The sequence below is a fragment of the Lycorma delicatula genome, chromosome 1 (genome assembly GCF_047948215.1).
Source record: "Lycorma delicatula isolate Av1 chromosome 1, ASM4794821v1, whole genome shotgun sequence".
Classification (NCBI taxonomy): domain Eukaryota; kingdom Metazoa; phylum Arthropoda; class Insecta; order Hemiptera; family Fulgoridae; genus Lycorma; species Lycorma delicatula.
The window spans coordinates 92165531-92183542 of NC_134455.1; the positions used below are offsets into that span (position 1 = coordinate 92165531).

Consider the following 18012-nt stretch of genomic DNA (forward strand, 5'->3'; position numbering starts at 1 on the left):
CATGTAAATTGCATGTTTTATGGTCAATGCCTTTAATGTGGTTGTGTCGTCACCACTAGCATTACTGCAGACAAGAACAGTTATTCGCTCTATACTAATTTTAAAGCTGGGTGCAGAACCTTCTTCCCTTGTTGCTAGTGTTTTCGATGGCAACATTCTAAAATTTAATCCTGTCTCGTCTGCGTTGTATACTCGTTCATGTTGCAGATTTTCTGACTGAACCAAAGCAGAAAATTGTTTTATTAAATTAGCAGCATTGTCAGTATCAGCAGATAATTTTTCCCTGATATGGCTAATTGTTTTATGCTCTGTTGATTTTTAATTTCTTCAGCCAGCCTTTACTGGTAGAAAATGTATCTGGACCATTCAATTTTTTGTTAAGTTGAATAGCCTTTTCTTGCAAAATAGGGCCATGTACTGGTACGCCAAAGGTTCTCTGTTGCCTGAACCACAAGAAAACGGTATCATCTAAATCATCGTGGACAGGCTTCTTCAGCATAAATTATTTATTTTAAAACCTTTCAGGCACTTTTGAACAGTATTTCTCAGTTTCTTTGTTGTTTCCAATCGCCGTCGGTTGTTTCTCCAATACCAAACTCATAAGCAATCTTTTTAATCGATTCTCCATTTAATATTTTAGTTACTTCTAATTTTTTGTCCATTGACACTACCACCCGTTTACATTTTGTATCAGTAGTATCTTTGCTACAACTAGTTATTACAATAGTAACCACAATACAGTACATACAAGTAAGCAACACAATACATTATAGCTACTACACTGTATTACAGTACAGCAGATAAACACTCACAATATAGACTAATCTTTACTCGTATAGTAGATAACAGAAACTGAAGAGAATTTATAGTTCTGCTTTACTGCCACATGCTGTAAATACGCAATACTAGTTACTATGCAATAGTAATTATGTACAACGAATAATCTTCAGTAATAGGCTATAATAAAGTTTGTACATGGAGTAAACGGCATCTTGGTTAATTTTTTTTTTTTTTTTAGTTTTATTGTACTTCAGACTTTTTGTACCTGAGGCTAATTCACTTTAATGAGTGATTTGTAGCATAGTGAAAAGATGCCTGAGCGGGATTCGAACCCGCAACTGCCGAGACGCTACTCGACCAGTCTTCTCAGTTAACAGAGGCTTGGTTAAGGGAGGCCCCTACTCTATTTATTTATATATACTTGCTAACCAAAAAAGATATTTTCTCTAAGAATCACAACCCTTTGATTCGTAATAGAAAGAAGGAGATAATTAAACATTATCTGCTACTATTACAATGTGAAGAAAAATATACACTGTGAGGAAGTGAGAATAAGTAATATTGTGCTATGTTATCTCATAGAATTTGATATTGCATTAATTGATAAATATTAAATACTATATATGGTTAAAAAATTTTATTAATGTTTGAATAAAAAAAACTGTGAATTTTTTCTTGGCTGTTTAGAATTTCAGACTAAAACCTTTCCTTATCCTCAAAAACAGAAATTATATTCAGAAAATTAGGGATAATTTTTTTGAATTTGCTGAAAATAGATAAGACAGATAAGACTTAATTTAGGCTCACAAAAAATTATACTTGTTTCAAAAGTAGACCTACAGTAAGAACATATTGAACAGGTTCTAAGTTTCTAATTAATATTGATATTTTTAGTTTTATTTGCTGACCTGAAGTTCACGTCCAGATTATTTTAGACTACTATTATTTGGTCATAAGAAGTTGATTGTAAAACAAAAGGTATTTAAGAATAATATGGATTCAGAAGATTTTAAAATGGTAAAGAGAAAATCTATTATGATTTAAAACTAAATAAAAGGCGATTGCAGTGGTACAGAAGGCTTTTTCATTGTTTGGAACATTTAATTTATTATAAAGAAGTACTGCAGTAGTAAGAAGACCTACGCTTAGTGAATAATGATACTTGCATATGAATTTTAAAAATAGGTTATAGAAAAGAGAGAGTGGGAGTGCAATACAGTCTGAAGAGCTCAATTTCAAGAATATATAATATTGTAAGAAAGATAAAAAGAAATATATAATGAGTCATATATATAAAAAGAGAATGGTCATAGTTGCATGGTTAACTGCATGAGAGAACTTGAAGGCCAAAATCTATTTGGACACATGAATGGAGTGAGTAAGAAATGTTAAAAAAAAATTTATATTAAAATGAGGAAGATGAAAGTATTGGTGAAGTGAACTATTGTAGTAATCAGAGAATTGGAGAAGAGGGTTGAAGAAAGTGATTTTTGGAATGAGAAGTGGAGACCAGTAACTGAAAACCTCACTCAGGAAATGTTGGAACTTTATTGGAATAGTTGAATAAATTATTAAATTATTATTAAGTCAAATTTTTATTATATACCATATTTTTACTCCATAATTTATGCATACTTTTTATGATGCTGGCATTACATAGTGATTATTAATTTTTTTTGTCAGATATTAAAGATTGTTCTCATACAAAGGAGAAAATGGATAATTTTTCTTTCCCTTTTTTTTGTAGTTATTTGATAAATAATTTCAATGCATTTTTATTGTTAGGTTCATCATAGCAACAAAATTTAAAAAAGAATGATATAAAATAGTATTCATTTATAAACGTACGTCTGTACTGTGATCTGCGAGTTAAAACTTTTTAATTCAGTTCAGAAAGCAGCAGGAGTGAATTCAACAGTTTGCATCTCAAAAAATCTAATCTTTTTACTTAAAATTTTCTGTTTATGTTTTGTTTGGTTTTGATCAATACAACATTTTTTCCATATTTATAATAATGAATCTTAAATTTTAAAATTATAATTAAGTTTTAAATTTTTATTTATTATGACTGCAGGTTCATAAAATAATACTTTTTCATGTAAGCGGCAAAAAGCTAAATTTAAAAATATAATTCATTAAGATAACTATTGAAGAATTGTTGGTCAAACATAATTTTGACAGTCACTGGTTGTAATTCCTCAAAATTGTTTTTAAAGAAGTTTTTGTTTTTTTAACATCAATTTTCACTTACTGAATGAAGGTTTAGGACTTTTATGATAGTCTTGGTCATTTTATAAGGTTACACGCTTGTGTTGATTTTCCTGATTATTTATTAAGGAAGCCATACAATGTTAATGTGATATATCAGAAAGGTCTCGTTTTTTAGAATATTATTGCATTTTTACTTATAAATTACTTATTTACTAAAGTTTTTGTTGATTTTATCATCTTCAGAATGAAATTGTAGTCATTTAATTTATATTTGAAAATTCTGTAATGAAAACTATACAAGAATACAATCCATTTAATTAAAAAAAGACATTAGCACTGCTAATGAATCTAGTGTTCTTGTAGTTATTTTGGGGGATAGTGACAAAGTAGTGTGGAATTGTTATTCTTGTTATTGAGTGAAAGTTATTTTTGTAATTATTATTTTAATAGTATCAAAACAATAGTATGTTCTTGAAATTTTCTCTTTTAAAGTGAATGTCCAGTGAAGTGCCATGACCTAAGTATTCCATATTCTGTAAATGCAATAATAGTAATAATAATAAATAAGATAAAATAAAATATTCACTTGAACGTTTAGTAAACTATTTTATCTTTTACAGTTGATTTTATACCTCTAGCTTTTATTGTACTTATTACTACTACTTTTAGAGATTGATTTACTTTAAACTTTTTTAATCTATGTAGAATTGATTGAATAATTCCATACTGTGAATTCTGTATTTTAACTCCAGCATAATTAACTAACTTATTGATATAACCAACTTCTTATGGTATAATATAGTTGACTGATTTAATTAGCATGTTTTAAAACAGTTTTTTCCCTAATATCATTGTTGGAAAGGATAGGACATAGTTTGTTAGAGAAGACATATTATTATATAAATTTCATGGTGTTGGTTTCTAACTTTTACCTTTTGTTCCCATGGGGAGGAGTAAAAGTTCCTTTTTCCATTTAACTACCCTCTTTTTCCTAACTGTGTTTCCTTCTTTCTTGAAAGATAACACAGGTGTGTGGCTATACATGTGGTAGTTAAAAACAGACAAGATCTCTTTCTCTCTATCTCTCCCCTTCTCAGACCAGTATGAATACTCTGTTTCCTAAAAGGTGATTGCATGTATAAGATCATATTAACCTTCCACCTATACATTGTATTATTATAAATTATTGGTTAAAATCATTTATTTATTGATATTTCTTTGCTAGTATTAAAAAATAAATATTAGATTAAGACAAAACAGAAAAGAATGGAAAATAGACTCAAATCAGTCGAATGACCGATTGAAAAAATGATCAACCGAGATTGTACATGAATAGTAACAGTGCGATTGTACAGATATTTAACATTTATACATTTCATCATTTGAGGAATTGAGTTTTTTTGTTTTTATAAATCTTTTACATATTATAATGCATTCTTTACTGATTGCACTAATCAGATATTTATTATTTTAGATACAAGTATGTCACGTAGTCACAGAGACAATTATGAAAATAAAAATCCTAGACGGAATCATACTATCATGTCTGCTGAGGATGCAGCAGCTGGGAAGAAATCTTATTGGTCGGAATTGGAGATAACAGGTACATTTAATAAAAAATAAATATTATCATACCAATAAATAAAATCATAATTAAAAGATTCATTAGTTAGCTAGTTTAACCATTTGTGTAATGCATTGTATAATTAAAAGTTGATATGATGATATGATAAGCTTGAGATCAACTAAGCTGATTTCTGAACTGTAATTGTACTTAAAGCTTATTATGAGGCATTATAATGTGAAAGTAAATACAATATTATTTAGCAAAAATTGCTTTTTATTTTGTAGATTCAATTTAAATTAAAGCAAAAAACTATATCTGAAGATTTGATAAATTTTATATTAGGAAATTTGAATTAATTTCCTTACAAATTTAGGTTATTTTGTATTATTTTTTTGTTTTGTTATTTTTAAAGTCCTAATCTGTATGTTTAATCATTTGATTCTGAAACTGGTTATCAAGGTTTTATGATCATTCATAGGCAATTATAAAAGTTATTTCAGTGTAAAGAAATGAATTTACCATCTAAGTTAATTAATGTATATAATTAGTGTACACTATAAACTTGTTTCAGGGTTTGATGAAGGAATTATTAGTCCAAACATTAGTATGTGATTTTTTTTTTAAGTAGTAGTAACATTTTTATTAATTTAGCTTATATGGAGCTCAGATTTAGTTAAGATTAAAGAAAATCTGAATATTGTGTCTTTATTGCTGAAATTACTTAAAACATGTATTATAATTAAAAATACAGTATAATCCCATTTATTCAGATTCTTTTCATCCAAATTAATTGGGCCAATTCAACATACGTATATGAGTATGTGTAATTTGTAATTTTTTTTAATGAATTTCAGTACACCCTTCTCTCTCTCTCTCTCTCTCTCTCTCTCTCTCTCTCTCTCTCTCTCTCTCATTCTTCTCTCTATCTCTCTCTTCTTTATCTTAACTCTTTACAATGAATTAAGTTTATAATTTTTTCAAATTGGAAAATTTAGGTTTTACATATTTACTGATCCTGATCAGTATGTATGAACCCCACACTTAGATGTGTGTGTTTATATATAAGCATAAGCTGTTGTAGTGATAATAGCTCATTGAACTCATCCATTTTTCATTCAAAAAAATTTGAATGTATTGTGGGCTTATTCCCCATTTTATAGGCTTATCTCTTCAAAAGTGATCTTGGAAGTAAAGGTTGAAAATATCATTACATAAATGAAAAACAATTTAAAATAAGTTTTTGTATTTTACATTTAACATTTTCTTCAATGTTAACTGCTTATGTGGCATTTTATCTGTATACAATGTATGTGTTGCAATAGTAAGCTTGGTTTTAGTGATAACATAAACAGTGCTGCTGGATTGTTACGACTGATCCATATAGTTTATCACCTATAATATTACTATAGATTCCTTGTTGTATGTTTTTATTGTTGCTAATCTGTTATTGAGATAGGTTGAAAAATACTTTCATTATACAAACATACTGTGTTATATTAACTGATAGTGAATGTCTTTGAACCATTATAATAGTAATGAAGTGTAGACCTAAAACAAATTATTTATTTTTCGGGTTTTTTAAAAGCGTGTACAACTATGACAATGATGTACCTAATGATTAGCAAATAAAGTTAATTTATAAAGTCAAAAGATTAAATTAAACTATAAAAAAGTTCTAAATCCTCTGTTTCTTTATATGAACTTCTCTGGTGAGATGTATTATTACTGATTCTCTTTTCATACTGTGTTTTTGTATGATCAGCAGATTTGTTCCACTATGTAATTTTGTTCTTAGTTTTATGAAATAGTTTTACCATATTATCAATTTTATATGTGTCATAGCAGCTTGCTATTTTCTCCTTCACGTGCATTCATATCATTTCTGTCAGATTATACTGTGCATGATATGGCTGTAAGCAAGTAAATCACATCCCTTTTTAATTACTAACTGATCCAATTCGTAGACTTCTGGTGCATTTTTAATTTTTTCATTGTGATAATAATGTGCCTTTGCATATATTTGTTTTGTGTGATATATAATGGTACATTTTTCATCTTAACCTTTGCAAAACATTACACAGTTCTGTTATAATAGAATGGTAACTGACGTGTTCCATAACACATGATCCCTCTTTCAACAAACATATGAGATTTTTAAACCACTCTACTATAATTGTGCATTCATTTCAGAATGTTAGTCAACATCCGCAAAATGTTTTTGAACAGAGAACTCAAATTATTTATTCTAAACTCTTTTAGAGAACCAGTTTGTGTCAAAAATACAGAAAAATTATTCTTCTATCTTAAATGTTTTAGAAAATAGAACTGACTTTCATTTTTAGAAAACTTTCTAACTGAAGCTATAACAAAATCTATAACCAAAATATTTGTTTAGATTGAATACTAATTTTTCAAATACCATTGGTTTACCATTGCTTATGTGCTGCAATAAACAGAAAATTTACCAGTATGAGCTGGCAGCATTGTAAGATGAAACAGGAGGAAGTCAAATGTAACATTTTGATTGGTGAAGCTCAATCTAGAGAAATATTACAAAAATAAAACTGAAGCCAGATATTGAACTTAATTGCTTATCATAATTATATTAATTTTTAAACTTCTTTAATGTTCATGTGACTTGAAATAAAAAAACATGTCTACAGAATAATATTACCACTCATTTTCTCTAACTGTGATGGCACTGGCCAATATAATTTAGTCCATTACGATTTGTATTCAGCACTATTATTGCTTTGTATTGTTTAATACATAATAGAATACATGATTTTGTATTTGGCATTTTATTTCCTTGAATTTGATTCAGCACTCAATCTGTTAAAAAAAAACTTTGTTTTAAGTTAAATGAATGTAATTCATTGACTGCCATTTTTGATTACCAAAAAACTTTTTTGAAGCTTATAATCCATCACCTCTGGATGACATATAAATCAAAGTGGTCTAAGAATGGAAGTACTTGAAGCACTGAAATCATAATCCTTGCTTTTGCCTGAATTCTAGTCTAGTGAATACCAAAGAATGTTCTCGTATGGTGTGTGTACTCCTTTACCTTTGTGACATCCATTTCCAACATTATATGTATGGGGAAAAAAGAAAATTTAATTGTGGTTAGTTTTGAATTAAAAATGTTGATTTTATAAATGAAAAAAAAACAAAACAAAAATTGGATTAAAGTAAAGTAAATTTGGTTAGATTTGAGTAGATTTTAATAAGTGTGTTTTTTAACTTATGAAAAAGCTATTTATTAATAATACCCATAGAAAATAATGCCAAAACTCTCTCACTTCTAAAAATTGAATTACAGATTTTTTAGAAGTTTAACCCTTTCATCTTATTTACGTAGAATTTTTTATTAGTTTTTCTAAATCAGGAATTATTATACAGTACAATATTTTCTAAATCTGTAATTTTCCATACCCCTGTAAAAAAAAAGTTCTGTTAATTTTTTTGTTACTATAACTGTTTCAACCTGCAGACTGAACTTTTTTTTAATCTATTTTTCTATGTGGACATTAGTGGAATAGAAATAGTTTTCAATCTCTATCACAGAGTTAGGAAGTAAGTTTGTTAAATTCTTCTTTTTTTTCAAATAATTTTCAAACATTACCTGAAATACTGTAAGGTTTTTTACCTGCATGTTATGTATGATATCATTCTTTGACACAATTTCTTTGGTCTTGGGTCACGTATATACACTGATATACTCAATATGCAAGCTGATATATTATCAGCTTGCATATTGATTCATGAACTTGTATCTGTTTACCTATCTGTACATATACTAATTCATTTTATAATATGAATGATTTATATATAAATTAAAAAAAAAAATTAATTAGAAGGTGGTGGGTTGCTTGTGAAAAAATGGAAGTTCTAGGTGTTAATTGAAACCCTCTTTGGTTAGAAGATATTGCATGAGTAAATTCCTACTACTAACAGTGAATTGTTTGTATAACCTCCATTTGTCTTCTCAAAAACATGTTGTAATTTTGAAACATTCTCTATTAGAATAAGGATATTTCCCAAAACTTTTTCCTTTACATTTTCATTGTTTGAAATTATTATATGTTTGTCAACAATTTTTTCCATTTCAGACACAGGTATTTGTACCCTAAATATTACTGTCATTTCTTAAAACCTGAAACTTAACTTTTCCAAGATGATAGTAAGATTACTATTAAGTGATTTAGCATAGATTCCTGTAAGAATAGGGGCTTTAATTGGCCGTGAATGCATGTTATTAGTGTATTTTGTTTATTTGAGGTTATTTAATATAGTACAACAAGAATAATTGCATACAACTTTACAAGACAAACTCCTAAATAAAATTTGACTTATGTTTTACTTAAATTTTACTTAATGTTTTCTCCGGAAAAGATACATTTTAGATTGTTTAGGTATGTGTACTTTTTTAAACAAATTAAGAAAAATTTTGGATAATCACAATTTGAACCCATAAATTTGTATTGTACATTAAAAAGTGAATCTAATCTGTATATCTGAATTGGTGTTTGGTCGTTATTTCTTTTTATTATTTGCCACATTTATTTAATTTTTAAACAGTATAATCTTGTGTTGATATTTGTATGTATTCTGTGATGGCAGTTAATGTTTTCTTCCTTTTGTTTTTTATGATGTGTTTGTGTTGATAGAGTGAAGAAGCTTATCTAGCTATTATTTTATGTTTTTTTATGTTCAAATTAAAACTGTTTGTTATATGCTGTGCTATTGAAGAAGTTTACTTTTGAATAGATGCAAATTATGACATCATATTTTTTGAGATGTTTACTTGTTACATTTGAAATTAATTAACATAATTATTCCTGTTTTTTTTATTTAATTGATAGTTATTATTTAATTTAAATGTATCCATAAATTATCTTAATGTAAAAGTTTAACTAGTATTCAAACTATTGCTTAATTTGTTCACTTTTCTTTTTTGTTGTTCTTGTATTTAGAAAAGTATTTTGCATAATTTAAAATTTCTTTTATTATATTATCTTTTTTCTGTATTATGCACCAATAAATTCTTGTTTTATATATTTATGTTAATTTATGCATCATTTTGAACTAAATTTTTTTTAATTACTTTCATAAATGAATTTATTATTCATTTATTATGACACATTTAAAAAATAATAGTAATTTTTTACAGTGCATTAAAAACAAATGAATTTTATTAATTATTTGTAGTTTTTAATCAATTTTAATTTATTCTGTTTTATAGATTAAAAAAAAATTATTGGTATTAAATCCTGGATTTAAAATATTTGCTTGTCAAGTAAAGCAATTATTTAAGTTTTTCTATTATATAAACACTACAATAAGTCGCTAGTAAATTTCATGACCACACAGTGTTGTACACCTTCTGTAAAAATGGTTTAAACATGGCTTCAACTGTTAGCATTTCATCCTGCTTATCCTTTCTTTTTGATCATTGAAATATTGCAGGTATTATGAAACCATCAGGTTATAAAGGATATAGTTATGTCTTATCTGGAATCCAAGAAATTTTTTTTCTTAGTTACAGTATCTCTTTACGTCTTAAATAAATCAGATTTTTAAAATACAAATTTTGTTTTGTTATTAAAAAAATAATAAAAACAACACTTTCTATCGGATTGTTTTATTAATTTACTTGCCAGTCAAAATTTATTACATTTTCTCTTCAGACAAAGGACCTTTTCTTTAATCTTTATTTAAGTATCCCTCAAATAACTCTACTACCACTGTTTGAAAAATAAAAATGAAAAGTTGTTTAAACTCTCATTCAATTTTCCATGTATAAGATATTTTCTGTAGTAATTAGAAAGAAATAAACTACAACTTATTGAAAATTTAAAATGTTTGGATCAAGAAAGAAAAAAAACTCATTCAGTACGTTATAATACAGTAGTATCTTTTTCAATTTTAAGACAATTCCCATTTTAATTTTGGTGTCTACAACCTGAAAGGAACATACTGTGAGATTTTTTTTGTTTATGGATTGCAGGCTTTGGAAATATGATAAGTGTGATTTAGGATAGGTGGACATATTCATTCTTATAAACAATTATAAATAAATATTCACTATTTTAATTACTGAAAAACATGCAAAGAGATGGTGCCAGATATACAGATGTACAGCAGAAAATCTTGTTTAAGATATTAGTGGGCAAGAAAATATATGAAAAATCAGGTTTTTTAAGTGTACTGGTGTATAAAAATTTGTGATTTTTATAAAACCCCTCTGGTTCTTAAATGTGACATTTGATTTCACAAGCTCTTCGTTGTTGTTGAATAAGAGTGTGGTTTTTATCCACTTCAATGAAAAATTACAAAATAGGGCCATGTCTTAACCCATACAGTGGATAAAGTGATTTTTCTCTTGATCACATTAAGAAAAATAAACAATCAATGAAAATAAATGCTCACAATAAAGGGAAAACAGACAATAACTTGTAGAAACATTGGAAATACAACCTAAGAGTTTAGCTGGGATTTTTCAAGTGTATTGCATATTCAAATGAGAACATATCTTGAGGAAAGATTTAGAAATTTATCTACTTTGTTGAAACAGCCATTGCTGTCTTAAGGGGAATCTGTGTAAAACTGCTATTACATCCTTTATGCATGTGTTTATCACGAGAAAACATGAAACTTGAATGGCTAAATGTCATAAGCTAATTAGATACTCAGTATCTGATGCATTGATTATTTGATTTTAGTGGTCAGTCCTATATTATAGTATGCACAAAGGAACTGATTAACTTTTTTGTAATGATTCCAAATGCTTTTGTTAAATTTGATACTTTCTTGTTTGAAATTAACAACAGCTTCCAATTTTTTTTCATGATATTAATTATTTTTAATTTCAGGAATTATAAGGAACCTTAGTCCAAACTTATGGCAGTTGACACATTTAACGTCTTTGTACCTGAATGACAACAATTTAACACGCCTGCCACCAGAGATCAGTCGCCTTTCAAGCCTTCGATTGCTTGACCTCTCATGTAACAAACTGCGCAGCCTTCCCATTGAATTGGGAGAGCTCATCTACCTCAGGTAATAAATTTTTGTCTTTTAATTGAAAAACTGTTATGTTGAACTCCAAATCTCATTGTGTGTGAAATACATTCAGTCATTCAATTCCTTAGTACAAAAGGAGAAATTCATTACCTTAGAATTGGCAATTCTTAGGGAGGAACCTAAATACTGTAGGAAGAAGTGATGTTCATGATAAAAGAATTGCTGAATGAATTAAAAAATTTGTTGTCTCTGATGATATCATTCATGAAAATCTGATAAAATCAAAATTGAAAAAAGATTTGTGCGAGTAAGTGATTGATTAACAATCAATTTTATAAACAATAAATATTTAAAAAGTATCAGTTATATTGAAACTAACATAAAAAGATTAATCTCTTACAAACTATACACATGCTGATTATAATTTTCCAAAAGTACTGTTTGTCAGTCTGAAAAAAAATCAAGCAGCTTCAGCACCACCAATCCTTGTACATTTTGAGTATCAAGGTGGGTTTAAAGTGCATTAAACAATAAGTGAAAGTTAGTTTCCAAGAACTAAAATGATCATTGAAATCATATACATTTACTATTACTGAAATGCTTCAGAATATCAATGGCAACTGTCAAAAAAAGAAAATTGTGTTAGTTTATTTAAAAAAAATTGTTAGGAAAGTTTAAAAAGAGGACTTGGTTTACAATACAATAGTTATTTGGCACACTGCTTAAATAAAGCAGAAATTATTAACTTTTCATCTTTTCCATAGGCTAGACCTTGCGCCAAACAATTGAAGTAATAGAATATGTGGAAAACATTTTCATACAAAGCACATGTCTCAGTGATTGTCATAGTTAAGACAGCAGATGGAAGACTTTTTAGTGCCAGGAATCAAAAAAATTGTGTTCCTAGGGTCACTAATCACAGATCTTAATAGATATGTGATAACTATGTTGAAAAATAAACAGATACTCAAACCGAAAATTGTTTTTTTCATATTTCCTGTTATTTATCTTATACTATCTGATTACTCCCTTGTATTTTATGGAATATGAAAGTAAAGTTCACGGACTGATGCTGTAAAAATCATTTATTGAAAAAACTAATATAGTTTCACATTGCATCCATCCTTCAAAGTACTCCTCCTGAGCTATAATGCCCTTCTCCATTTGATTTTTCCAACCTTCAAAATGCTCACAAAATTGTTCCTCTGTTATGCCCTGGCAGCGCCTCTGACTTTGATATTCTCCAGAGTCTGAAAATTGGGCCCTTTCAATTTTTTGAAACAAAAAGAAATCTTAAGGGACCAAATCCAATGAATACAGGGGGTGTTCAAGGACCATTCCAACCTCGTAGGGGAAGGCACACCCGCCTTGTGTCGCTTCCAGTCACCACCCCCCTTCCCTCTTCCTAGCCATAATGGGAGTCGTCTTTCGCCCTCTAACTTTTTACATCTCATAGTAATAAACCAAGCCTCGTTGGGATGCCATCAATTTAGATGCCTCGGTAGACATTTACATCAGTGATTTTTAAACTCATCTTTTGCCTTTGCTGTAGGCCTCATCCAGACATCTTGAATGCCCTACATCATTGCCCTCTGAACTAGCTAACCAAATTCGTTGAAGCAAGAACCCCATGCCTAGTTCTACATTTAACAGAGCCAACTTCATAAACATCTCATATTCGAGGCAATAGAATAAATAACATACCACCAAAAATGTTGTTTGCAAAACAAAATTTATTCCTAGTTCCCTTAGTGAACTGACTTTCAGTTCATACCCCTGACTTGGTTTCATTTATGGACTCCAGTCTGGTCTATCAGGGAGAGGTGGACAGACCTCCTACTCCCATTCAGCTCCATTACAGAGTCCCACATGACATTTGCTTTCAATACTACCATCGTTGAGATGCTGCTACACCTCATGGCTGCTTAGGAATCCATGCCCTCAGCAGTGCAGTCGCCATCCCGCCAACAGTGATGTTTGCTCATTCCAAAACTGTTCTTGTCAAAACGATGCTATCGTTTTGCACCTCACGACTGCATGGTAACTCATACCCTTGGCAGTGCAGTCGTCGTTCCGCCAACAGCTAACATTAAATAATCACCATTTCTGTACTAACCAACCACGGCTTGATGCCAACATGCCTACCTCCGCCCAATCAACTGCCCAGGCGGTCCCTAGCCACCTGGAGTCTACTATACTCCTTTAGCCGTCCTGCTCAGGGCGAGGAAATGGAGGAAGGCAGCCACAATAGTCCATTCTCTGCGAGTCTTCCAGTTGACTCCCAGATCAAGAAAGGAATCCACTCTCCTTAACAACTCTGGTATGTTCAGCCTTGTACCGGGGACAAACATAAAGGACATGGTCCACAGTGTCATCGACCCTACAGTTCAGGCACAGGCCCAAATCGGCCAAACTATTCCTAAATGCACCATATCTTGAAAGGAATTTAGTTGTGTATCAATTGGGAGAGACCCACCTAATTGCTCGCAGCTCCCTAACATCTGGAAATATACCACGTGTGTATTGACCAGTAGAAGAATCATTTCACCTGACTTGCCAGGAGCAAAACCTTGGTGTTCAAGGACCGTGGTGGCTACTTTGACTACTAACTGCTTGACAATGATGGCTGTGTGAGATGGCTATGGTGAAGCACCTACGATTGGTCTAGCCACAAATCAGTTCTGTTTCTACAAACCCTTTCATGTTGATGTTTCATTACTTGCAAATTGTAAGGATAATTAACTCTCTGACCCTGGGTATCCCATTCTTAGAGAACTATTCTCCTTAAGTAAAAAAAAAAAAAACCATCAGCATTGCCTTGACTTTTGATTTCGACATCATGGCTTTTTTCGTCTGTGGCTCATCTGCTTTTTCCATTGTATGCTGTGCTTCTTTATCTCAGGACAATATTCATAAATCCAAGTTTCATCCACTTTAATCACATTTTGAAAGATGTCTGCATTCTCTAACCAATCTTTAAATATGCAAAAGATTTTTTTTTTTATTCGCGTTATAAGTTTTTTGAAATGATCTTCAGGTACAGCTATGAAACTCTTGCTCCCTAACTCTTGTTTGAAGTTGAGGTGCCCAGTTTCTTGGATGATTCTGATAATCTCAGCGATATGTCTGATCATGAGGCGATAGTTTGAGTTGATGACTTGTTCTACTTTCTGTATAGAAACATTATTTGGAACAGTGGAGGAGGCACTCCAGAACCCATTCATTGTCCTTTGTTTAAGGTTCTCCCCTTTGAACCTTGCCACTCACGTGAACGAACTTCTTTTTACAAGGAATTTCATCACAACTCACTGCTGCTCTTCAAAATTGTGATTGATTGCCATTGTCACAACAGAAAAACATGTGTATAAAAAAAAAAGCTATACGTGAACTGATTTGTATTATATTCTGATCATAAATTTTCTGAAGAACTATAATACTATATTGAGTCGCTTTTTTAATACAACTTATTTTTTAATTCTCAATTACTTATTCACCTCACTTCATTTTTTTGATCAAATATTCTCTTAGCCTATTCGTTTATTTTTTTGTTTTGTTTAAAAATTTTTTAATTATTGGTCTTGTTTTTGTGCATAATGTTTTGTTTTCATAAGTAAATTCTGTAGTCTGCTCTCCCCTCAAAAAAAAAGGGAAAGGATGGGTTTTTATTATTACCATAGTTCTCAAAGTGGATTAAATCCACCTTCTGTATTTCTTTATTCTTTTATGCAAATCTACATATTTGTATTCTTTAAAAGGATGACCATGAAAAAAAATTCCTTTTGACTTCATTCCATTTAAGATCACTGTTGGCTAAATGAAAACTATTTTCTATTCTGGATTTAAATGATTTGAATAAGAAACAATGAAGAACTACTTAGAAAGAAACCTTAACTTGTCATTGGTAAATTTAAGATCCATTTCATAAATTCAGTCAAGATGAAAAATAAATTTGCAAATTATTCTTGTCGGTTGAATATGGGAGTTTCAACTTTCACGATCATGAGAATAAATGGGGCATGTGGTTAAAGAGTAAGAAAGAACTATTAGTTAAACTCAAAGGTGTAATAAAATTAATTTTTTTTATGGTTGTCAGCATGGTTTAATGATGACAGATATTATAGTGAAAGTTTTAAAAAATCTGTTTGTCCTGACTAGAGTAGAAGATGAAATATGATTTATAAAACTAAAGTTACAGATTGTAATGTCGATAATAAAATAAAAATATTGTAGAAGATTGAAATCAATAAATAAACAATGTGAAAAATCTGTACTTTAGTACTATAATCACTTGAAAAACACCAGTCCAAAAAATCCTGATACGTGACTGAAATAATGTAAGAAAATAATTGTAGTCATTTGTTTTTACTACAGTATGAAATTTTGAAAAACACAAAATTCTAATTTAATTCTTTTTTTTTCAATTATATTTGAATGCTAATGTAACCAGTAATATCTTGTTATCTGGATTTCAGTTAACAATGCATGACTCAAACTTGACTGAGCTGAGACCAGCAAGATGAAGCAAAATCTTAAAAAGAAAGCAGTTTGATACCCTTAAATGTAACTGGATTTAAAGCGTACTTTTAGGCGCTGTAATTTTCAATTAACATTAAAAATGAATAGATAATTTAAGAAGAAATTTAATTGAAAGAAAAACATTTTACATTCTTGACATTTTTTTTTAAATAATTTTTTTCAAGAAATCGGTAGGCTGAAGAAATTATGATTTAGGTTTGAAAGACAGTTATTTTTTAATTGCAAGTCATAATAAAACCAAGCATACTTATAAATTTTTTAGTTGTTACCTCTTATATTTTTCCGATATAATAATAATAGGGTTATTCTATGTCAAATCAATAAGACTCGCTCACAACCTTGCCTCTTGAATTTTCAGTGTTTTATACTGGAATCATCTTAATTGAAATATATGTTGGTTGATTAGTGTTTTATATTACTTAGGTTTTGAAGCTAACTTTAAAATACAAGAGAAAAAAATGGTATTAATAACTTGAATTGAAGGGTGAGTGACAAATTATATTTTTGTAATTTTATTGTCACCTCCGTGATATTTGACAGATGATTATTTATTTTTTAATGACTCTTTTTAAACAAGTGAACTCTTTTCTTTATTTCACGTTGAATAAATTAAGTTAAAAAATAAAGCAAGCACACTACAAAAAAGTTTTCTAAAAAGTAAATATATATGGATAATTATTTTTTAATTCTTCATTAAATTCCAGATTTTTGGAAGCTTCCACTGAATAAAAACAACTACCAATAATTTATTAACCCTTGATTTGACATAAATTTCAGAAAAAAAACTTCTAGAATTGAAAAATTAGAATCTTTTCTTTTTAATAAAGTTTTTTAAAATAAATTTCATTTAAATAGAAAAATATTGTACATTTTTATTTGTACTCAAGTTTTCCATTTAATAAAATCAAGTTATTCATCATTTCATTACAAAGGAACTGTGATGGGTAAAAAAAAACTTAAAACGTAACACCAGAGGAATTTCCTCTACAAAGTAAAAATGAATTATCAAAAGTCGTCTATTTGATAAAAAAGTCACTGGCTACATACTTAAAAAAGAAAGAAAAAAATTCTTCAACTAAAAACCTCTTCTTTTTTATTGGAAATCAGTTAAAAAATATTCTAATTTGTTTCTTTAATCAATAGATGAATAAACCCATATCAATTTTTTATTTTTTAAAAAAGCAAGTTTTTCCAGGTGTTCTGTTATACTTTTGTCAAATAATTTGAATTAATTTTCAATTATTGCAAATCAGAAGAAATAAAAAATCATACTTCTATAGAAAGATCTAAAAAAATTTCTTAATAAAAACAGTTTGAAAAGAAATAGAATAAGGGTTACATTATATTTTATCTTTAAAACCATTAAATATCTTACAACAAATAAGTATTCTATTTTTTAGATTTCAGAAAAACAAAAATAAAACAAAATTTAATAAGTTTTGAAGATTCTCTTTTTTTCATCTTTTATGAATGCATGTCAGTCCATTATCCAAGTCTCTTCAAAGGAACTGTTCAAGCCTTGCAGTCCTCCCAGTACCTTTTCATATGTTCCGATCTTCATGTCCTTTCTTGTATTGAAAATGTTCATGTTTTTAGTTTCTTGTGTGTATGGAGCCATTGTTTTTGTCCTTGACTTTTTTGTTTAATTTTTTCTTGTATGTGGGGTCTGGTGTAAGGCCAATTTTCTTCTGACCCTCTTATTTCTCTTACCTATCTGCATCCTGTCTTGGTATTTTTCGAGTCAAGATTGTACTTCACCAGTTGTTTCTGGAGTCTTGAATCTTGCATCCTCATGATATGTTTTAAGAATCCTACTTACTCTCTTCTTACGCATGGTGTCACTGATAAGTTCTAATTCTACTGTACATGACTTTGTTGGGCACAATCCACCA

General features: G+C 29.2%; 1 protein-coding gene across 3 annotated transcripts in view; it reads left to right on the forward strand.

The window, feature by feature from the left end:
* twin (CCR4-NOT transcription complex subunit 6-like twin) overlaps positions 1-18012 on the forward strand; it is a 654848-nt gene that overhangs the window by 13023 nt on the left and 623813 nt on the right. For all 3 annotated transcript variants that reach the window (XM_075357822.1, XM_075357815.1, XM_075357830.1), the window contains 2 exons: positions 4466-4594; positions 11434-11620. In XM_075357822.1, coding sequence (XP_075213937.1) covers positions 4474-4594; positions 11434-11620 — 308 coding nt within the window. In that variant the 5' untranslated portion in view covers positions 4466-4473. The remainder of the gene's footprint in view (positions 1-4465; positions 4595-11433; positions 11621-18012) is intronic.